At 41.0% G+C, this 24,666-nt stretch overlaps 1 protein-coding gene across 1 annotated transcript in view; it reads right to left on the reverse strand.

Moving 5' to 3' along the window:
* The window catches only part of dph6 (diphthamine biosynthesis 6), a 60,938-nt gene extending 36,527 nt beyond the window's left edge, over positions 1-24,411 (reverse strand). The window contains exons 1-5 of the mRNA XM_032500652.1: positions 24,268-24,411; positions 22,595-22,686; positions 20,552-20,736; positions 6,838-6,911; positions 5,849-5,967 (exon numbers count right to left, since the gene is read on the reverse strand). Coding sequence (XP_032356543.1) covers positions 5,849-5,967; positions 6,838-6,911; positions 20,552-20,736; positions 22,595-22,686; positions 24,268-24,290 — 493 coding nt within the window. The 5' untranslated portion in view covers positions 24,291-24,411. The remainder of the gene's footprint in view (positions 1-5,848; positions 5,968-6,837; positions 6,912-20,551; positions 20,737-22,594; positions 22,687-24,267) is intronic.
* Positions 24,412-24,666: the final 255 nt, after the last annotated feature.

Below are 24,666 nucleotides of genomic sequence, written 5' to 3' on the forward strand. Positions count from 1 at the left end.
CTGAAATTGTCCTGAATAATTTCTCTGGAAAATCCAATATAGCTCCTCTACGCCGAGGCTTCACGTGGTCCCGCTCATCGGCACGTTCATGTGTTTAATTAAAGGTACAAAGTTAATCGTAATGTGAGAATATCTCCTCTCTCATGGCCTGACAACCTCAAAGGTTAGCGTGTCATCCGTAGGCCCCATGGGGAGCAATGGATGGGAGACTAGAGAAAAGGGTGAGGGAACGTGAAGGAAGGACGTCACATACAATCCCGGGTTCATCTTACTCCCAGCTGTCTCTCCTCCGAGCCCCGGTGGTCCAGCACTACGGGGCAGAGACAGAGGGAGGGAAGAAGGGAGGGAAGGAGGAGAGAGTGTGGAGGGAGAGAATGAGCAGGCCCTTATTCTCTTCCCAGGGGATCTGTGGTCTTAATTAGTGTGAGAATATCTAATCGCAACATCCTCTCATCTTAACCCTGCCACAAAGGTAATAAGGCAGGAAAGAAAAAAAGCATTAAAATTCAATCCCATTTAAATATCCTCTTTAATTAGTCATGCCTTTTAACAAATTTTAATAATTGGCTCCAAATTGCTGAGGGGATGCCACTTTTTTTTGTTCATTAACTTCTCTGCTCTTAAATAATACATGATACATGATTTGATATTTACAAGGGGGGGAAGAGGACGGTGAAAATCTCGGAAGACAGGAGTGAGAGCTAAAATGATATGAAGATGGCATTAACGTGAAGGCATTTCTCCCATGACCACTTAGCACTTGTATGAGTGTTTTCCTAATTGAAGTTCCTGACTGACTTAAGGTTACTGAAACCTTTTGGAAATGAGGATAGCTTGCACTTGTACAATCCATGCCTTGAGAAGTCTTTGAGTAGCCACTGGTGTGAGCCTTCAGCGATCTAACACCACTCATTTACATGATCTTCACATCTCTGTCTCCTCTGAACCTGTTATACAACTTGACCTAAACCCAATTACCTAACCTCATTATGCCACATTAAACCCAAATAAGCCTACTAGAAGCTGCCATTAGTCTGCCACCAGAGACAGCAAGACCGCACTTTGGAGAGAGAGGAGCTTCCCAAAGAGAGACTGAGAAGAATGGCTCTCTTTTAAAAGGGCTTTCTACCTCGTGTTATCCTATAAAACTCCAGTTAAATTCAGTGAACTTTAAAACCAGGGAGCCCAGTAATGAGAGAGCATTTTTCAAAAAACCTTGTTGACTTTTAGGGCCTTGAAATTAGCCAAGAATAAAACGTTTACCAGTAAACCAAAAGCCATTTAGGCATTCAAGTTTTTTCTACGGGGATATGAAAAACTGATGCAAAACATTTTAGACATAATACTAGTTACCCTACAGCAGAAAGCTTACAATAACAAGTCAAATCTAGAAAACCCTTTGATTCTGCGTAGAAACTCACTTTTTGAATTCAATTCTTAGACCAAAAGGCAAAGCTTTCAGATAAAAAACATGCTCCTTCTGAACTCAACAGGAAATGCAGTTCTCACTTCTACCCTTATAGAAGTCAATGGTAATTATTTCCAGAGCACACTTTTGCACTAATCCTTTTTAACGATCATGATTGGCCTTTTCCCACCTTGAGAGAGGTTGATTCATGTAAACCCACTGCAGTGAGTTGCCTATTTAATTGAAAATGCTTGTGATTTTGCTTACTGAGCCTAATGCTAAATTAAAAGCCAGGAGATTCTAGATACTGTCTGAGCTGAGCGCAGTATCGCAGACATCCGCGGGTTGTCTTAAGATCTGGTATGCCAGCCGACAGCTCGGCTTTAATCCCTGCCTTCGGAGAGAAAAGGCAGAGAAAATTGGATTCATGAAGTATAACATTTTAGCCTTTAAATGGATGAAATAAGCATCTCCTACCTAGAAGGTGAGCTGCATCCGCCTTTAAACAACACTCTCAAAGACCCCCGCAGAAACAACAGCTGTTCACTATCACCTAATCTTTGCGCGCAAGAGAGAAATACAGAAAGGAAAGAAAGAAGGGAGGGAGGCGGCACCGTACAAAGGATGATAAGATTAAGGTTATATGTGAAATTTGTCAGGCTCTTATCTGAAATTCAGTGTCTGTGAGCAGAGTAATAGGAGCATGAATTGTGTAGCAATTGCATCAAGGTGAAATCCTTTCATTCCAACAAATCAAAAAAAGAAAGAAAAGAAACTGGGAGTACTTTCAACCCATACAGAATTTAACCTGGACAAAATTAACCTGTATAAATTAATAGATCTTTTCAGTTTTTTCTTTTCAGTTTAAGAAATTCACCCAGAGATCCAATGTGTAGCACGTTTAATAACAAAACAAAATGCTTCCATCATACTTAAACTACTTCAGGCTGCTTTGACACCTGCTCTAACTGTTTAAAAAGAACTGGCAAGAAAAGGTCGCGGTCAGCAGCTAACAGGCCTCGCAGGTAAAACAGTTGTCCAGATAGCTAACTTTATGAGTTAACCTTTTGTGTGTATTATCTTAAATTTTGAGTAAAGTTTATAATTTTCATTTTTTTTAAAAAGGGATAACCCAGTGAGGGGCTTGAGGCACTGAATATATAATAGCAACCTTGTTGGATGTCATTATCTTCCCATCACGTTATCCCTAGTCTATATCCACGACGTTCCATTTCCGGGATTGTTCAGGTACCAACCGGAAGATCCGCCGGATGTCCCTCACCTTCCACTTTCTTTGTGTAGGCATTCGAAACTCTGGTAGATTTATGAGGACTGCAGTTAACGGCTCCTTTACATCTCCGCAGAGTAAATCCAGACAGCTAGCTAGACCATCTGTCCAATCTGAGTTTTCTGTCGCATGACTTAAACAACTTTGAACGAGATAAACCAGTTCCACCGAGCACCACATGTTCCACCAAACTGCGTTCCTTCACGAGGCTATTTTGCAGAGGCGCCGTGGCTTTGTCTAGCGCTTAGCGGCGCCCAAGACAACTGTGATTGGTTTAAAGAAATAAACCAGAGCATGTTTTTCTCCTATCCAGGAATGCTGTGTGGAAGGACCAGACTCTCCTCCGCAGTGCTGTGGAGGAAGGTCTGGCACTGAGAGCTACTTTGTCACTTTAAAAACATATGTATTTCATATCCATATGCCTTGCCACTATATCTCGAGCTTTACTTTATATAGAGTAGGTAATTGGGGAAAAAAATGTTTCTTTAGATAACAGAAAGAATGCAATTATTTAAATGTATTGCCATCCACATTGAAAAAAAACATTTCAGTAATTATCTTTAATGTCTTTGAACATTATTTGTCCTTTAGGTATATATTCAATTCTATTCAATGTCCTTAAGTGGGTAAGGTGATCAGTGAAAGCAAATTTGTAACATAGATTCCCTTCTTCATAGCAAGGCTATGTTCGTGTGAAGGGTAAAAGATCATGCAGTGATAAAAGGTTTTCCCGCGGATAGACCTTGATTTCACACATGCCAATTATCTTTGGAGCTGAGGACCAATTAACTGCTAAACCTGTGCCCTCATATACACCTGTGCTAATCAATCAATTAACTAATTACATGAATATTTAATACTAGGTTTTAGAATTGCCAATTATTGTGGTTAGCTCAAGAGATATTGCATTTCAAAGAGACAGTTTCCCAAAAAGAAAAATGCATTCTCCTTTGAGAGAAATGCTTTTTTGCTAATTAGAAGCATTATTCTGACATTCATAGCCTTAGACTCCGATAGTTGAACTTACTTCTCTACATGCAATTTGGCATCTTCAAAGACTCAAATCCTCTTTCTCCCTTTTGTGGTTTTAGGCTGCCATCAGCACGCAAATGAACGCTTCTAGAGAATTCACTTAGAGGATCATCCTGCATTTGGACAGCTGTCTTTTCACTGCGGGGATTTGACATCAAGGAATATATCCACCCTTAAAAAAGCCAGTATTTTTTCCCCCTTCTTTATCCATTCACAGCTAATTTCCACCTGTCTTTCTGAGTGCCTAATTAAGGAAATATTCATCTTGAATGACTTCTCACTATTTGGAGCCCACCAAAACCCATTTCATACTACTACTACTACTACAGAATCATGAGGTGTTTTGGCCGTCAGTTCAGATGCAGACTTAACCTTTGCCCTGTGAGAGTTGTTTGGTTTTTCTCCTCATGAGGTCTGCACGAGTAAATCCCTCCAAATCTCTCTCTCACTCTCTTACACACACACACACCCCAAAGGCCACCAGGTACGCCCTTCTGTCACCCAATCTTCCCTAAACAGTACACCTTACTGCTCAGACCTGCTCCCACCAAAGCTGCAATTATGTGAGTGCTGCCTAAAATGCCTTGGGTGCTTGCACCCCTATTCAATTCTTTCCTTTCTAATTACCACTGCCTCGGGACAGGTGAGGAGTCAGGGCTGATAAGATCTTTCCCTTTTACCTGCAGCCAAAACACACATACTCACACAAACATCTACACTGGGAGGCCAAGATATACAATCAGAGGCACCCGAGGTGATTTTCCTTTCTAATTATAATCTTCCAAAATATGTTAAGAATTTGCTTTTAGACAAAGTTGTGTTTAGAATAGAAGGCTTGGCGGAGGTAGCTGGGTTACAAGGTGACTAAAGGTCTTTAAGGTGTGGTTTTTCTTTATATGTGTTATTCCAGAAGGGTAATTTGGCATTATGATTGATAAATTAATGTGCAATGCAGACTTTGATTATATCTTGTTAGAAGTGCAATGGAAATAAAAATATATTTGACTGGTAAACAATAATTATAGGGAATAAGGAAAAATAATCTCAAATCTGACATCATCTCTCCTCTGACGGGCATCTGACAAGTCATATTATTTATTACCAAAAAGTCCTTTATCATGAGACCATTAAAAATGAGAAATGGGTCCAGGAAATAAAGTACCAGAGATAAATAGCTTGTGCATTCCATGAGAGGTTATTCGAGCAGCGTTGAAAGACATCGGCAGAATATCTTAAACGTGCTGCTCAGCTCTCCGGGTCATCAGTCAGCTGGTGACCCCTTTTCAGCTGATTGCTACCAAAGGTGACAACAAGCACTTAACAGCACGTAAACAGTGTCTACATGATGATCTATTGCCATGAGTAGTTTGAGAGTAAGAAGAACCATTTGTAGCCATAATTATCATTTATCACTGGCACTGTCTAAAAGGGATCCTGCTGCACTTTCAAGTAGATACAGGTAGGGATCTAAATGTCATGTACCTGAGAAAAGAAAAAGAAAACTTCTTTTTTTTTTTTTTTTTTTACTCTCTCTTGTTATTCAGTAATCTGATCTTCCTGTCCTCAGGCTCCAAAACAGGCAAGTAGAGAGCAGGTGATACCACATTAACCTCTTCCCCCAGTGCCGCTGAAGCAGTTGAAAAACATAAATGAGCGATTTTAATCTTCGCTTCATGGACCATGTATTCTGGGCTATGCATAGGCAGAGAATGCAGTGTTTCGTTCACACAATGGGGACATGCGTCGCTTATTGACAGGTTGCATTAATGTAAGGGGCAATCACCTGTGATTATTTCTCAACTGCCAACCCTCCCTCCTCCCTCACACCTCTTCTGTGCTTCTTATCTTTTCATATTGTTCTCTGCTTCAATACCTTCGCCGCTGGCACAAGTCTCAACACTGCTGCTAAGCCACAGATTAATGATTAGGGCATTACTCTGCGTGCCTCTCTTTTTCCTCTCTGGTTACACCTCTCTTTCTCCCCCTTCTATCCCTCACTTATCCAAATCCTGTCCCTTCTATCCCCGTGCCACCACTTAACCAACATGGCACCTTCAGAGAAAGTAAAAAGAGTTCAAAAACAACTGCCAGACGCACAAGAGAGTGGGACACAAACTCACCGAAGGCGGCGACTTTGATGAGGATAGCATGGAGGTCAGATGATATCATCTCCGAGAGCAGGGACTCTTGGTCTCGGCGCCACAGGTAGGCCAGGGGCTGCAAACCTAGCCGCAAACATCTGGTACGTTGTAGACAGAGAAGGATATGCAAAGTCGTTAGTATTGACAATTTGCCAGCTTCAGAACTACTTCAAAGCCAACTTGGGCTGGGCACATTCTCTATTTGCGGGAAGGCAGCCACCCTGATAGGCCCACACGACATGCTCCCACCTGCCACTGGCTTTATTCAAAGACAAAACAAAAACTCCATCTTAAGCTTTGGCTTGTCTGTCGTATAAACTCATGTGAAACACAAATTCACAACAGGTAACTGGATCCAGTCTGCACACAAATTTCAACAGCTCCATAAACGCGTGGGATGTTCATGTGTTTGCATCCAGCGTGTATAAGGGGAAACAATAGCCGACTGACAGCGGGGTTTGTCAACAAGAAGGGAGCTTTTGTGCCGAGTCCAGTCTGTGTAAGTTTAGAGCAAGAGAGAACAAAGACAGACGACGGAGGGCAAAGAAAAACAAAGAGAGGAAGAATAAAACAAGAACAAAACTAAAAAAACACATATGGGTGTCTGTGTAACAAGGATACCATCTTGTCTTTCTGCTAATAAGATAGCTGGGTTTCACCCATAATGGGAATGTGCATCTTGAAATCACTGTTCCATAAAAACAGAGCTGCACCATGAAAATCAAAGCTAGTCTAAATAGAATGGCATAAACAAAACTCAATGTGTGTATATGTGTTTGTGTGCTCAAACAAAATCAGTCCAAGTTTTAGAACACGCTGTGACTACAGAGGATGTACTCTTTTCCTTCAGTGGACCACAGAGTGTGCGTCATTCGAGTTCAGAGGCCTCAAGCAGTGGGTGTGTGTGCACTTCAGTGAGAAAGCGTGTTCTGCATTGGGAGTGTGCGAGTGTGTACTGTATGACTTACACGTTTTCCACACGGACCCTCTGGTAATCGGAGAGAATGGCCCCTACAGACACTGCCTCGACACCCTCTTTTTCCTGTGCGGAGGAAAAGATGGAAGAAACTCAACCGCAAAGATGTCTTGCCTTTTCTATTAAAACAGTATGTGCAACGTGCATTGTAACAGCAATATGCCGTCACTGTCCCATGGGGCCAAATACTCTTCGCACAACCTACAATGGTATCCCAAAGTGTTATCTGAACAAAACCACGCAAACATGTAAACATTATACACACACACAGAGTGAAACAGAGACAAAGAAATCAGATTCCTGACGGCTCTTTCCTTTTGTCGGACGGCAATCCTGTGGGGATGTTTACACTCTGGCTGTATCAAGGCCTTACGGCCCAGCCCATATCCCCTGGACGGTTGCATACATAGCTCTGTGTGTGCATGTGTATTTTTACGTACACATGGGTGTGTGAATGGAGGCACCGGCACAACTAAAGGCAGTTCCTGGACCTTATCAGCAGTCTAGTGTGAGCGGGAGAGGAGTGTGTCAGGCTTTTCCATCCTTCCAGCTGGAAGACGGAACCACAGTGACAACTTGAAGTATCAGTGGAGCATTGTGTCTGTGAGTGGCATGTATCTTTAATATTGCTAAGGGCTAATCTAATTGCTTTTCATATCATATTCATATTTCAGAAACAGTGAGACAACTATGCACTCGAGAGATACTGACACAGCCTTGAGATGCGTTCAATCTTCTCTCATGGAAACAAGCTTGATCCGGAGTGACACAAACAAACAAGCCTACAGTAGGTGCAAGCAAGGGGTGCATGCTTGCACACATACACATCCATACATATACAGTATACATATACAGTATATACACACACACACACACACACACTATATATATAAACACACACACATACATAATATATAAAAATATATAGATTATACATACATACATACACAAACATACAATAATATGATAGTATGCATGTGTATGTATGTAATATAACTGTGTGTATCTCTCTCTCTCTCTCCTCCTCTCTTCTTCCTCTCTTCTATATAATATACATATATATAGATCTAATATATAGATATCTAATATATTATCTATATAAATCTATATATATATCTATATATAGATATATTACTAATATAGCGATAGATATATCTATATATATATATCTTTCTATATATATATATATATATATGCTGTACCTTCATACCTTCATGAACCTACCCCACAGACACACACCTGCAGATTCATTATAGAACATTACATGGGCTGTAATTAGAATGAGAGGCAAGGGTAGATTCAGTGGAGGGATGCACAAGTCTCCAGTAAATTACCTTGTAGCCATTATCAATTTCCCTGGCTACTGGTCCTTAAGATAACCCCCCCCCCACACACCCCTCCTTCTCCCTGTGGTCCCTTCCTGCAATTTTTCTCTGTCTGATAAACATGCTGATTAAAGCGAACAGCGTGTAAACCTTTGATACTTCCCTAAATGAAATCCATGCCCTGCCTGGGGCCTGACAATGCGCTGCACCACACAGTACCTCACACACAAAGCTCCACGTAGGTGTGCCAGCTTATCAGATAAAGGATGTGCTCTATGTGTGTGTAGCCACGTGCGCATGTGTGTGTGTGTGTGGTGTTTACGGCGCATCAAAGGATGTGAGGTATAAAGCTGAAGTAAAACACATAAAGACAAATACACAGCCAGAATGTAACTCTTTGACCTAAAGTTAAACACCAAGAGATCTTAAGAACTTGGGATTCAGTACTCAAGTTTTAATATCTCTCCAACATGTCCAACATGGGAATATACATTAGAGTCAATTCCACTGCCCGGTGACAGTAATTAAGTCAGACTGATAACATTTCAGGCCAGCACAGAGCGAAGGGGGCTGCAGGCGGTGTCATGTAATTCTAGGTAAGCCTCAGGGCCGGCACTCTATTCTAATACAATGATAACCTTTTCCCTAAATACAACTGTCACTTGCTAAAGAGGCATATTAGGAGGTAAAGAGTGGGATAAGGAGAGACAGAGGAAAAGTGTTAAAGAAGAAGTGCACCATTTTGGTTCTTTTAAACTTGGCAGGACCAGAGTCGGTTGGACAAAGCATCCGCAAACAACATCCTCGTCTTGTGTTTCTGTCTTTCCACCTCCCTCTGTGTCCACTTCTCTCTGAAGGCAGACTGTTGTAGGTACTCAGGCCTCTGAGGTTCGACTCAGCCTCGACCAATTAAATGGCTTCTCTTTTCACTGGCTCTCATTACATTACATCATGCAGCCTTGTAATACCCAGGCATACTCGCCACAAATGATAACACAAGACAAATTTCTCACACATCCCTTGTTTTCAATGGAGACTCCAGCTAGTAGACCTTTTGGCAAACAGCTTTGAAAAATGATTATTTTTGGATGCTGTTATGTTTTTGTCGCTATTAAAGCTATCACCAGGAGACAGGCAGGAATGAGGGGGCAGCTAATGCTGCTCCAGACGCCATTTTACAAATTCTAGACATACTTTCTCATCCTCTGTGGGAAAGGTAGGATAAATGATTGCGGAGAAGTGGTATATCTATGTATAAATCTGAATTGATGGATATTATGGGAATTGTTTCATGTGTATTCATGATGCCATAAAAAATACAAACTTTGATTTTATGGTAGCTAAAAAATTTATCAAAATGGTTTATAGTGGGAATACCTGACAAAGCGACAAGGTAAGCCATGAAGCACAGTATAATAATAAATAATAATAAAATCTTTATGAGAGCTATCTGGCTAAACGATGTTTTGACTACATTAGAGGTGGGATCCGAGTAAGAAGCTAACATGACGATAAATCAAGGCAGAGGTCATCAAGACTCTTGTGACCTGCAAGCCACTTTTCTTTTTTCCATGACTGTTGGCACAAGATTCGAAGAAAGAGCTGCCTGCCTGCCCCGATTCCATGTCACTTTTCTTTTTTCAACATTTAATGACCCCAGCTCATTAAAAGAAGCTTCACCTGATCCAGGACCTGAGGCCCTGCATTAACTCACGCCCCGAGCGGGACTAATTCTGGCATGGCATTGTGCAACAGCGCGACCCCGTAGCAGTGCCTTCAGAGGCAGACTAAACAAAGGCCTGGACTGGCTTCCCCTGTCCTCTCCAGCAGGCAGAAAAGCTATTAATGAGGATCTATGGCCGAGAGCAATGGAAGCCCTCAGTCCCCCCAGCCATGTCCATCAGGGTACTTAGCCCCATGCAGTCATTAACTTCTGTTACTAATTGTCAAATTCATTAAACTAATCCTTCCCCCACATCCGGATGTCTCTGGTGGAAATGGATGGAAAGGACTGAGTTATTAAGATGTCAGCTGTGGGGAAGATTAAGGCCAGCAGACATGCTCCACAAAGAAACGATACGGCCATTAAACTCTATATCAAGGTAGTGTGTGTGATATACTTTGTAATTATATATACATTCATCTTAGTAGGGGAGTACATGAGTGGTTCAAATGTATTCACAGACGCAGACATGCCGTCAGTAAAGATATGTATCTGCCCCAAAGATACATAGGCGACAATCATAAAGCAAAGAATTCAGCTTGAGAATGAGGCTATTTCATCAGCTCTCAGCTTAAAAGATACTTACGAATGCCACACATTCAGTCAGGGTAATATTCAACAGTTAAAACTATTAACAGCAACCAAGGCAATTAGAAAGCCATAAAATATTAAAAATGCAATACTCATGTTCATATGGAATACATCAGAAACCTCATTAGCTCTCTCTTTCAATGGTTGTCACAATGAGCACTTAATTATACACCCCTAACAATACAAAGCTCCATTTTGCAAAATGGTGGGTTTCCAAAATGCCTGCTTCATTCTGTTCTGACAACTAGAAAGCCAGCCTTGGCCGATCTTGGCTATTACAGCCACAAGGCCACATATTTCCATTACAAAATACTCTCTTTATCAGGTCTAAAGTTGTTGACACATCCTTTCTATTCTATTACAGCCTCCTGTATAACATGCTTGTGTGTGATAGCAGGGAGACGATAAAGTGGAGAAATTAATTAAAGTGGTTTGAATGACAGTTTGCTCAAGGGCACGGGGGTACCATCACAAGCTTTACATCGCCGCATCCATTCCGCACTGTCATATCAACACCACATTTGACCCCACAGCCTCCTATCTTTTTCCCCCTTCTCTCCAACACTCTGTCTCGTCTCCATCCCTCTGCTCCAGGATCCATCAGGTAAGTGAGTGGACACAACAAGGTTTTAATGTTCTCTCCATTAGATCAGCTCTGGGCCTGTTGTAATGTAATGGGATTGTTCTCCCCTGTTCCCCTACATGGAGGGAGGGGGTTGGACCTTGTTGTAGCAGCTCAAGTAGATGTGGTACAGGGGATAGGGCTGGCTAGGGTCAAGCGATTGTCTTTAATGTAATGCGGACATAGTCCCGGGGCGTGTTGGGCTGTCCTGACAACTCAGACATGCCAAACTGACAGGAAGCTTAGTAGGAGGAGACACTGGTTATTTGTTTTAAATCAGCTTCCTCATTACCATTCTGTACGGTTACACTCCAAGGTGACTCCCAGAGTTAGTGAAGGAGTGATAGGATGTGGAAGAAGTGTGCACAAGGTACAAGATATAGTTTGGACTAGGGCGGCACAATATATTGTTTTTTTAACGTTATATCAACTGGCACAATATACAAATAGCTAAAGACTGTTAGTTGAAAAAGAATATCCGTAGAAAACTGCACTTCAAAATGTAACTGTCATTCTTTTTTAGTGGTGCCTTTTATGTTCTGTTCAATGTTCAATGTATTTGTTCAATAAAAGAATGTTGGAAATTATTTCCGTACAGACTACTGAAAGCAGCAGAAATAAGCACACTTTAATATCTTGTTTATTTATTGCAAGAAATATCGTTATCGCAAGTTTCGACAGCATCATTGCATAGCGCATATTTTCCTCATATCGCGCAGCCCTAGTTTGGATTAATTGTAATATTATAAGTTACACCTAATGCTTACAAGATTATATGCTGCTTATATATACTGAGGCTAAAATACTATGAACAATGCCTGATCCATCAAAATAAAGCAACAAATGGACATGCAAGCTTAGCGAATGTCTTTGTAAAACAAACATCGGCCAAAACCTTGATCTGAAAAGCTTTCAGAGACATTCCCTTTGGTGAATTGGTGGGGCTGTCTGTTTGAAGCAGCTGTTGAAAGAAGGGCTCTTCCTTTGTGTTCGTGGATGGGCTGGCGGGATGACTCACCACGCGTCAGTCCTCAACCATACGGAGTGGTGGAAAAAGAAAAACAAACGGCTCACAAAGCCAGCAGCTCATAAACCTGAATACCCCGACTGGTTCCTGAGAAGTTCCAAGAAGGGGAGAGAAGAAGCAGAATAGGTATTATCCTGCTCTGAGGTCACGATGCAGGTGTGACCAGCCAACAGAGGACATGGCATGAGACTTTGTCTCATTAATGCGATGAGTGAGGGATGATCATCAGCCCAGAGAAATGTGAAAAGTGACAGGCCAGTGCACACTGATTTGGGTCAGGAGAGAAACGAAAAGGAATGTAATCCATGAAGGTACCACTGCAGCTTTTCATGGCCGAGCTTGTATTTGTACAATTTCCTAGCCTGAAGTTCGCGCGCGCGCGCGCACGCGCACGCGCACACACACACACACACACACACACACACACACACACACACACACACACACACACACACACACACACACACACACACTTTAATCTTGGATAGTGATTCATTTACAATGACAGAGCTGTTTTCAGCGATAGAGCCTGAGCGTAAATATGCCATGCCGCACAGCTGGAAAATGTAGAAATTCATCAGGGTTAAAAAGTAGAGAGATTAACGTTTCACGAGTTTCCTCTCAGATATATATGGTTACGTAAACACAGGCCTAGCCAGTCGTCAGGCAGGGAGGGAGAGTGCCTTGGCCAAAGCAAGCACAAAGCACTAGTTTCAGCAGCCCAAGGACAAGGAGGCTTTCCATATCTAAGCGCACGGAAAAACTAAATTTTGGGAAGCAGCGGGGAGACACAAGATGTTTATCGATGTACTGCATGTCCATGAATACTTGCAATTCAAGCAAACAAGTTTAGTTATTACTGGCTCTTATTAAATGCTATATTTTAATGGTTGTTTCTACACTAAACAAATTGTCACTTGTGTGCCTTTATGGGATTTTGTTTTTAAGATGACAAGAAATCATGTAACTTCTTCAAGGTCTTTTCATTAAAAGGATAAGGTGTTCCAATAAGCAATAGTTTTCTACAGGGCATAAAACATAGCCATAACCCCAGCTCTGTCATAGCAACATTCCAACTTGGCTAAGGTAAGAGTGTTTGAGCTTCGAGAAAGCGAGTAGGACAGAATCAAAGAAGGAGTCTCATTCCACAGAGAGGTAACCTATGTCAGTAGCTTTTCATGGTCCGTAACAACCACCTAATCCACAGGGTGTATGCACGCACATGTACTGACGTCCATGTATATACACACACAGTCAAGAACTGGCCTACACACACACACACACGAACACGCACACGCACACGCACACACACTCCAAAATGTAAATGTTTTTCTGGTGAGGTCAGGTTCCAGGCTCTTGGCATCTTGGCTCTCTTGTCCTATACTCTCCATAGCTCCAACAGACATCATGACCCCCCCCCCCCCCCCCCCCCCCCCCCCCCACACACACACACACACACACACTCCCCAGAGAGACCTGGAGGAAAATATAGCAGTGATGCTGGTTTAACCCACTCTCCAGACTCCAGACAGTGTTTTTCTATGGCTGGTTATGACTTTAGCTGCGGGAGGTGATGGGGCCTGCCACAAATATTTCTGAGAGGAATGGTTCACAAAACAAAACATAAAAAAGCCATCTTAATTTTGGAGTAGATGAATGAAAGACTAGCTGTTAGTACAGGTGAGTTTACATGGTTTTATAACAAGTCCAACCTCTTCTGTGACTGGCTGCATTATTCTTCACACTTTTACACAGGGCTTAAAATCAAAAAAACGACTCCAAATGGAGAAATCTGTTAGCCCGTGGAAGCCATGTAAATCTGATTTCATATTTTAAGATTCACTTAAAATTTTCTTGTGGAGAAAGCAGAGTGAAAAAATAATAATATTTTCATCAAGGGTGACAGTGAAGATGTAACAATAGATCTGTGATGATCAAAAATAGCATTTGTTTTGAAAGGATGGCTGTCCAAAGACATTTTGAAGAAAAAAGATTCACAAATGAAAAAAACAGACAATAACAAAAAGGGAAGAAAATCAAATTTGGTCAGCCAAGCTTAGAAAATGATCAAAGCATTTCCCATAAGTTGCGATATGAACAATCAAACAAAAAGAAAAATTATAGTAATAGACTTTCCATAATGCTGCATTTACATAAGTGCATAACAAAACGCATTAGCCAGTATCTCAAATGCAAATAACCGCTAGATACGTCTACAATTCATCAGGCATCAAAATAATATCTGAAAAAAATACCATAAACACACGCACATTCTTCATTGAAACAATGTTCAACCAAGCAGTGGTAGTGGCTCATGCCCTTGGCAAGGCGAGATAAGGCTATCAGCTTCCATCATCGCTAAACAAGATTGAGCAAAGTACATTAAGCAGAAAAATACAAACAAATTACAAAGGCTTAAGGCAAGGCTCTTTATCTAATGTTTGTGGGGACTGTTAGCGTCAGTTGCAGGGAAATGGGCCTGCATCTAATAGATCCTGTCCCACCACTTCCACACGGCCGGCGAACAATACAGAGCACCATTATCTCAGCGCTAATGCTATCCTTCCTCATGTGCAAAACAAGCCTGCAATCTCAACCCCACTGCCACTGTGTCGACCAACATAAATACAAGCACTCTCAGACCAAAGGAAAAGATAACAATGGCTGTCACAGAGACAGGCGACACAGAGAGACAGCTGTTTGGAAGAATCTATACTAGCCCATGCTAAAATATATCCGTAAGTGCGGTGCTTTAAACTTGCACTGAAAATGCAATAAAAGAAAATTTTCTACAAAGTGATTATCCATTGGCTTGCTTGTAAGCTACTTCCAAAAACACCATTTAGAGGTCTCTCTGCACCACAAACCTGCTACAACAAGCTTGCATTAGCTTTGTTATTGATCTGATCTTCTAAACCCCCGCTGTGACCCCAGAGGTCATGATTTATGTATTAAGCAGCTTTTTAAAGAAATCCATTTTCCTGTTGATCCCCCAATGTACGTCTAATGCTGCACCATGCCGGTAATCAGAGAAGGCCTAGTGTTTGATTTTGACTTCCCCCCCTCTCCTCTATAGTTCACACCCCTCCTCAACGACTTGTCTCACAACACCTCAGCTCCCTAATCAATACCGCAGAGCTCCTGGTTCAACTGGAGATTCCTCCTCCGCCGGCCTGCCTGCCTGCCTGCCTGCCAGCCAGCCAACCAGCCTGCCCTCCTCCTCTTTGCTCCTTTCTTTCTCCTCTCCCTCAATCCCTTTCCCTTCTTTCCTCGCAGCAGGATACACCTCCATAAGGGTACTTGCAACAATGCAGCGCCAGGCTTCTGAAGGGTCCGGATGAAAGTGCGACGACAATACAATAAAGACAAAGATGCCAGTAGAAGGAAGAAAGAAGGAGCGAGGGAGAAGGAAGAATGAAAAAGAATGTTTGGACTTGTGGGGAGACTGCCTCTGCGATCTCAGAGGGCCCCACTCTTGTCTGCTGATGTCAATAATAGAGCGGCAGCAGAGACTAAGGATGAGGAGGGAGTGTGTGTGTGTGTATGTAATAAAGGTCAGGAGAATCAGGGAATGGGGGGAAAAGTGTGTGTGAGTTAAAAAAAAAAGGATTATCACACTTAATACAAGGTGTTTTAACACACACCAATAGAAGGGAATGTTTCATCTACAAAGGCCAAAGGTCTCAGTGCACCTCTTCAAGACTTTTCCCAGTAGTCTCCAGAAGAAGAAAAAAAAAACTGGTTTTCCAAAAACAAAAAAAAACAAAAAAAAGGGGGGAGGAGAGGAGTTTGGCGTTATCTGACCCGCAATATCAGTTATCCAAAAAATAAAACATGCAGTGTTTCTAAAAAGTCGAACGCATTACAAGATATGAAATTAGATTTGAAAGTAACATTTCCATCGTTCTCAAAGCTGGGTCTCAGTAAGACAGAGATGTCACAGTGCTGCTAATTAGCGCTGGCAGAAAGGAACACGTAGATATCATCTATTGTTCCTCATCACTCTAATGAGCTTAAATGTCTTTGTCTTTATTCATCAGCTCAGAGGTTGAAGATTTGCTGCAATACAGTCACTATATATATATACATATATATATACATATCTCCGTCAAGTGATTGAAGCTCTAGTTGCATCTTCCCAAAACACACTGCCATCTGTGCCCTATAGGCTGTGCTACTTTCAAGGCATTTTCACACATCTTTGTGTTGTAAAATGTTATATCTGCGGAAAACAATGTGAAAAATACAAAATGTCTTGGAGAAAATTGTTTTTAAAAAGCTAGTAATACATACTAACATTTACTTCTGCGCACTTTACAGTTGGCAGAGAGAAAATAAGTGTATATGGATAGAGAGCAGTGAGAGCAGTGAGAGCACTTCTTTTTACCACAGAGTGTTGAAAGAAGACAAAGTGGGGCAAAGAAGAGAGGCAGAGGTGTGCAAGGAGAACAGAGATAGACCTGTTATCATGTAACAGAGGCCCGATTTGACCTAACCTTGAACACACAAGCGTGCACATGTGTGCGCGCACACACACGCAAGCAGGGTCACGGGGCATAAAGAGCCACTGTGTCAGGTCACAGAGCACAGAGGGAAGGATAAAGGACTTGAGGGATGTGATATGACTAATATGAGGGGTTTTGCTGGCCTTCGGGGGGACTGGCGTTACAGCCAGGGGTGACTGACACTGCTGATCTGTATCACACATCAGAGCAGATCACAGCAGAGGAGAGCAGACCAACCACATACATTAAGTATGGACACACAACTTACAAAATCCAATTTCTAAATCCACCCAAACAAGTACATGAAAAAAAGAACTACATATCTAAATGTTAGACTTATTGTGTTACTAGTAGTGTAATTCTTTTTACATAATGTTCATATTCCAGCTTGCCTTTGAAGCCTTGCAGAGGACACAACACTATTCTATAAAAATATACCCTTTCAGCAATAGATGTGCAAAAGTGAATGACCACCCCCCACACCCCCGCCACGGACAAAACTGTTATTTCTCCCCCTCAAAGAACGGGTTCAAAGATCAGCACCTAGCAGGATGGGATAGGGTATGCTGTGGCTTGCATGTCTATCAGGTTACACACTTCAAAGGCACACTGCCATACACAGCCAGCGATGAGAGCAAAGGGGCCAAGGATAGGGACACATTGTCATTCTGCCATTATCACTACTGCCAGAGGATGGACGGCTCATTTTTTTCTATTATAATTGGGCTTTATTTCCTCCATCAACAATGGTTCTGAAGAATATGATCTCTTCCTTTGAATCTTTTCAATGGCTCCAAACAGTCTCCGAGAGGCCAAATTGTAGCGAGTCTATTTGGCTTGCCAGCTTCTGGGAATGATCCATAGATGGCACTGTTGGCTCATGCTACGGCTCTGTTACCAGCAATGCAAAGGAGGAGGGATGAATATCCACTTAAAACTCATCAACTCCGGATCTGAGAAAAAAAAATTCTTTCATCTATGCTCAAGTGTCATTTGCCAAATATAATCGTGTAACTTCTAATTAATTCAAACTGCAAGGAATAATCTTTCAAAATATCACACTTTCCAAACTGAGCACATTTTTTTCATGCTAAAATTGTTCTTTTTTCAGTAAGGGGTGATTTAACAGCTCATTATCAAAAGAAGTGTTTCTTCTCTCTTTCTTCCCCATCTATCATTTCCTTCACTAATCAACAACACCACAAACTTTACGGTGAAAAAAGCCCAAGTAAACCAGGTATATGTGTTGAACATAACTGACTGTAACTATAATCCATGACTTTTTAAGAGGACATTTGAGATGCTCTGAAAGAACTGTGTGAATTTCTAATTACACGGGATGAGTTTACTAACTTCACAATGTGGTACACGTTAGCCAACCTACCAATTAGCAAAAATGCTAAAAAAGCAACTTGGAGCATGTAACTTGAAATTTGAGATAAGAAAGTCTATTCCTATTGTTGATATCACTCAGAGAGAGAGAGAGAGAGGAAGCCTGTTGTTTATCGTGCAGGTCTGTTAATGATGGTGAGAGGGGTAAACGGAGAGACGACTGGAGGTCTGCTAGGCTGCGAGGGCCCCATGGGAGTCCAACTGCCCTGATCTATGGCCCATCTGACTTGTGAGGTCAGACCAGAGAAGCCTTGGAAATGGGAAATTAGCAGCCCTTTGCAATTAGAGACCTGACCACAGCCAGAGACAGTATATTGCATCACACACCAGAGAGATGATTTGATGGTAAATACTCAGCCCCAAAATGAGAATTTGGACTGTGTGAAAGTGTGCACACTCACAAAACAAGAGCTTTCTCCTGTGGCTGCATGTGTAAAGCCTGCGATTTATACAGAAGACCACAAAGAAAGTCAGGCAGAGGGCGCAAAATGCCCTGAGGCAGGCTGACTGGCCCTTGCCACCCAGGCGGTGTGCGGACACGCAGGGGCCCTGGAGCAGCCCTCAGCTCCGGATGAACATGTCTCCACACAGACCTACAGAAAGAACCAAGCAACCCCCCTGTCTCATTTACACCATGTCAAGCCATCTCCCATCTCAACAACCAACTCCTATCCCCCATCCCATAAGAAGCTCTTAAATTTTGATGCTGCAAGCTAAAATGAGAGGTTGTGTAGGGCTGCAGAGGGGAAAAAGTGTTACACAGGATCAATCCCACACCCTGTTTGCGCTGACAGCAGGGAGAGCTGTTGAAAGTGCGAGTCCAGGTAGCTTCCTCATGGCTGCAGGCAGTCAGGTAGGCAGGCAGTGCCAGAGGTGTGTTAAACACACACACAGTTGTCTCAAACCTGTCAGTCAGCCACCCCACAACATCAGACCACCGAGGTCTCATCCATAATTTGGCATCAAATGAATATTTTTTCAACATCCTGGCAAAAGGGGTATTTGATGAAATATTAATTGGTGATTAATTTTTGCATCTGATCTTCTGTCAAGTGAGATAAAAAAAAGAATGGAAGTGTTCCTGTGTAGCCAGTTGTTGAAGGGCACCTCTCTCCAACTTCCCACGTAAAACTTTGATTAACTGATACAACAGGCACACTATTTTCCCAGAGTAAGATGAAAAGAAAACTTTGAAAGTGAAATCAAGACATACTAAATGAGACAGCCTAAAAGCACTAACATAGCTTTTTAATCTACTGAGCAGCTTGGTTGTACTTTACAACAATAGGTGTACGGACTGTTAGTGTATAGCAGGCCAGATAAAACTAGACAAGCAGGATCTCTTTGAGACGGTACTGATGGGCTACAAAGTGACTCTGAATTCACAGAGAATGACTTGTTAAACATCTCAACATTGTGACATGGCATGAACCTTAGCCAAGATGAGTAGTTTAGCAGTAATCTGAGATCATGTTCACTAAAAAACAGTCAAGGATATGTCAGTGGTGGCAAGGAGTCAAAACGATGACTATTGTATATGCTCAATAAAGCATTGCAATGATAGGTTCATATAATTATGACGTACTATAACATTATTCTGAATAAGAATCCCTCTCTATATCATTGTGTGAATTTTAAATTATGTGTAAAAATTAAAATTTGATTTTTTTTATTTCCTGATTTAGGGTCAGATGCTTTCCATGATATGTACTGTACATTTTTGCGTATGTAGGTTTGTGTATATCGATGTGAATGTGTGTGTCCATATATTATATATTTTTTAATTAAATTATAGAAAGGGATTATTTAATCTGATTGTACTGTATCTGCCCACTACAAAACTGAGAGAAAAAAGACAAGCAAACAAATGCTGAGTGAAGAAACTGGAACATTTTGCAGGACAAAGAGACCCAGATGTTTTTCTAAGGAGCCATCAAATCTGAAAATTAGATTTAAGTTTGTCAAGTGCAAGAATAAAGACAATGGTGGGACAACAATGCTGATTTGTTTATTTCATGTGTGCAAAAAGTAAGTCAATTTTTGGTATGCTTACCAACAGCTGTTGCTACAAGTCTGATTTGGCCTGCTGTAAAATACCTTGATATCGATACTGCAACAATATTATAGCGTTGGCGCTTTCACAAAATATTTACACAATGAGATTTTTGTTAAATAATCATCAGTAATGTGGATTTAATGACTTAAGTGGGTAAAAGCAAATAATAGAACAGCTACAACAGTCTGGTAAAATCAGAAAATGACATCACTTTACTGTAATGCAGCCTTTAAAACCAGGAAAGACAACACTTCACAACAATCTAAGACGATATCTAGTCTCATATTACAATATCAAGATAATATCAATATATTGCCCAGCTCTAGGGGTGGGTTCCTCAATTATTAAGGCCTTTTGACCAGAGGACTTGGGGTGAACCCTGAATGTCAGGCAGTAATAATGAATACAATATAGTAATAATAAATCCTTTTATTTCTCACTAATGGTAGGGGCAGGGAGGCCTACCTTGACAAGTTTAAGCAGCTCATATAGGTCCTCCACCTCATCCCCCTCTGTCACACTGTAGTTTCTGCTGGTGTCGAGGCTAGAGCCCTGAATGGTGCGTCTGTACAGGGGCAGATCCATAGCTTCAGAATAGAGCTCTATGGCCTGGTGGCCAACTGTCTGGTACATGTAGCTGTCCAACTCATCTGTGGCATGGAGGAAAGGGTAGTTAGGCCAGTGTCTGGTTATAAACCCCGGATTATGTGATGTAGCACTTTTATGGAAATAGTTAAATGAGAATTCCAGCCAATTTTTATGTTAATCTTGATCACTATAAATATGCGAGTACTTTTGACCAAAAATCTCTGTCCTGAATCTGTGCAGGCAACACTGGGTAGCTGCAGCTATGTGTACAAGCTTCCACTGAGCTAAAACGGTAGTTAACGGGGCAAGTTTTAGAGTGCTTATGTGCCTCTTAACAGACACACAATGGAATAAATATGTCTGTACAACATGAACATGGCCCTTACGTAACATCAAGATGCGTTTTCAAGTCAGAAAATATTTCAATTCACCTACCCTGTCTTGTTCTTGCTGGTGGTTTGCTTGCTTGCCTGGTTAGCTGCTAGAGCTAGCTAGCTGTTATCAATAGCAGCTAAAAGCTAGCAGCTAAGTGTGTTCAGCCAGGCTTTTGTGAAAATCCTAATGCAGCAGTTCCGTGTGCCTTTGTAGCTCATCCATTTTGTGTGTGATTGAGGCTTGGCAGTGTGGCTTGGTTGCTGCCTGCCCGGCTAAAGAATCTACCACACAGATCGACACTGCCAAACCTCAATCACACACTAAATGGATGAGCTACAAATACACACAGAACTGCGGCCTTATGATTTTCACAAAAGCCTGGCTGAACACACTTATCAATAGCAGGTAACAGCTAGCAGCAAACAGCTAGCTCTAGCAGCTAACCAGGCAAGCAAGCTAACCACAAGCAAGAATAAGACAGGGTAGGTGAATTAAAACAATGTCTGACTTGAAAACTCATATTGATGTTACGTAAGGGCCCTGTTCATGTTGTACAGACATGTTAATTGCATTGTGTGTCTGTTAAGAGGCACAAAGGCACTCTTAAACATTTTAGCTCAGTGGAAGCTTCTACACGTAGCTGCAGCTACTCAGTATTGCCTGCACTGTCACTGTCAAAAATCTTAACATGTAATACAAACAAGCCTTTTGAATTAAAAATAAACCCACTAATGATATAAAAATAAACTTTAACATCCCCATTAGAAATTTGAATGGTAAAAGTCCGGCTACACTTTAATAACATACTCAAATGTTGTATTTCACATGAATAATTATTTCATTGTGTTTTTATTAGTCATTTACTTTTGGACCATACTGTACTCCATACTTCACAACCAGTACAGTGTGCACTAGATGACCAGAAGACAATAAATCTCATCAATTTAATAACATTCAAGTTTTTTAGTCATGTGTTTATCTGATATCCATCTTCTTTTCAGCAAGAGTAACCATAACCCTTTTAATTTTTAATTAATATTAAAAAATAATTAATTTTATAAATATATACATATATATACATTTATACACACAACATCATTATTTTCATTATCCATTAATCTGCAGATTAGATTCTCGATTAAAAATCAGATCAGCATCATATTTACCAAAGTGATCAAAAACCCATTAGATCTATTATAACGTAATATTTGTAAAGTATGCCAATCTTACATGAACTAAACTGGAATAATCAAATTATAGGATGTTTTTATTCAAAATTAATGATTATCAAAATAGTGGACCTTTAAATTTTCTAGAGATCAACTAATTAATCTTATTAATCCCATATATTGTCAGCTCTAAGTATGAACGCTAGCTTGCTACAAACCCTCCTGTGGGATTTACAGTAGCCTACATAAAGTTCTGCAGTACCTTTGATTGTGTACAGTTCTTAGTGTCTTGGTCCGCAGAAGTGCAGCTGGCTGGCCCATATAGCCCAGCTAGCCCCTGTAGATCACTAAAACCCCAGCATTACATCTTTCTCACCTGTGTTAGCAGGACGTAGGTTGGCCAAAGCTACGATCCGGTGCCCAGAAACAACACACTGCATCATGTTGTAGCAGCTGTCTTTGCCCCCACTGGAACACAGCATGAGAAATAGGCACAGAGGTAAGCTGTGTTATCAGGGATGTACATTTACTTGGAAAGTGATGCAGCAGCATTAATATTCAGTAATAAAGAACCTGTTTTTGGCTGTAATGTTATACACTACACTGAGCATTTTAACCGTTGTGTTGTCCTCCCGGGTCAAAATTCTTTTGACATTTTTCAGACTTTTTTTTTTAGTTTTCACTAACACCACCTTAATACCACTAGTTTTACAGTATTTTTGGGAATTCATGGTCAATAACCCTCATTTATAAAGAATTATACCTAATATTTGAGATAAAAAAAACAGAAATTGTGAATTATTTTGACTAATAGTTAAGATCGAGAAACGTACAGATGAGCTTAGTCAAGAATGAAAATGATCAATTGTATTTGCAGAGAGCGTTGTATGGAATCCAATCCATTTTTTGAGGTAATTCGGTTAAACAAAAAACAATATTTCAGATATAGAAATTTTTTAAAGGGGTCAAATTTGACCTGAGGACAACAGGAGGGTTAAAGGACTACAAATACCTGGGAGTGCACTTGGACAATAAACTGGACTGGGCCAAAAATACTCAAGCCCTCAACAGGAAGGTCCAGGCTGAGGTCCTTCAACATCTGCAGGACGATGCTGAGGATGTTTTATGAGTCTGTGGTGGCAAGTGCTATCCTCTTTGCAGTTGCATGCTGGGGCAGCAGGCTGAGGGTAGCGGACGCCAACAGACTCAACAAACTGATCCGAGAGGCCAGCGACGTCGTGGGGGTGGATCTGGACTCTCTGTCGGTGGTGTCAGAGAGGAGGATGCTGTCCAAACTACATGCCATCTTGGACAATGTCTCATACCCACTCTATGGCTTGTTGCTAAATTAAAGGAGCACTTTCAGTGATAGACTCATTCTACCAAAATGCACCACAGAGCGCCACAGGAAGTCATTCCTGCCTGTGGCCATCAAACTTTATAACTCCTTGCTCTAAGTGTCTGACACACAGACACGTAGAGAGGTTGAAACTGGACACTATTATCTGTATTGTGCAATAGCACTGGTCTGAAATGTGTGTGCAATACTCTACTGCTACTATTATTATTATTATTATTACTTTTCACCATTGCAACTCCTTAATTATGTTAATTATGTAAATACTGTATCATAACATTTCTTTAACTATGTAAATACCATACATATCCACACTCCTTATATTTCTTTATTTATATTTCTACTCTGATATTTATACTATTTGTGCAACTACAACACAGAGTTTCCCTTCTGGGATCAATAAAGTATTTCGGATTCGGATTCGGATTCTGACATTCTCTTCTGACACAGTCTTGACCTGACAGTAAGTTACTGTGTGCGACTCTTGTTTTGGTTTTCAACAACCTTTGGATTTCTACAAGTGGCATGGTACTCTCGCTTTGAACAAAGCCAGAGGCAAAATACAACAACTTACACCTCATAGGAAAAAGTGATCTAGCGTTCGTTCACAGCAATCCATCTGAGATGTGTTTACATGCTAGAAAAAACATCCGTGTGATAGAACTATGAGACAATTAGAGAAACGTGGTTACCTTATTAACGCGACAACTTTCATCTTCTGATTTTTTGCTCAAGAAACTAATCACATCAAAAAATATTGGCTGTAATGGTACACAACGTGATAAACTGTGCTTAGCAACCGGTATAAATGTACACCACAACATGTGAGAGTAAGACTTCCGGGTTATTGAAGGACCCCTTTATATACCAAGGTGCCCTCTAATTTGCCTGATAGAAAATCGCTCCCTGGCATTTTTCTCCCTTTTCGATGAAATTAAAATTTAAGTTTGGCCATACTTATGTACAGTATTGATAGGTTTTCAAATTAAAACATGTAATTATACTAATTTAGATTTTCTAAATACATAAGTACAAAATAACATACAATAACTAAAATAAGTAGTAATGAATAAAAGTTATAATAGTAACAT

Source organism: Etheostoma spectabile, chromosome 20 (genome assembly GCF_008692095.1).
Source record: "Etheostoma spectabile isolate EspeVRDwgs_2016 chromosome 20, UIUC_Espe_1.0, whole genome shotgun sequence".
Lineage (NCBI taxonomy): Eukaryota > Metazoa > Chordata > Actinopteri > Perciformes > Percidae > Etheostoma > Etheostoma spectabile.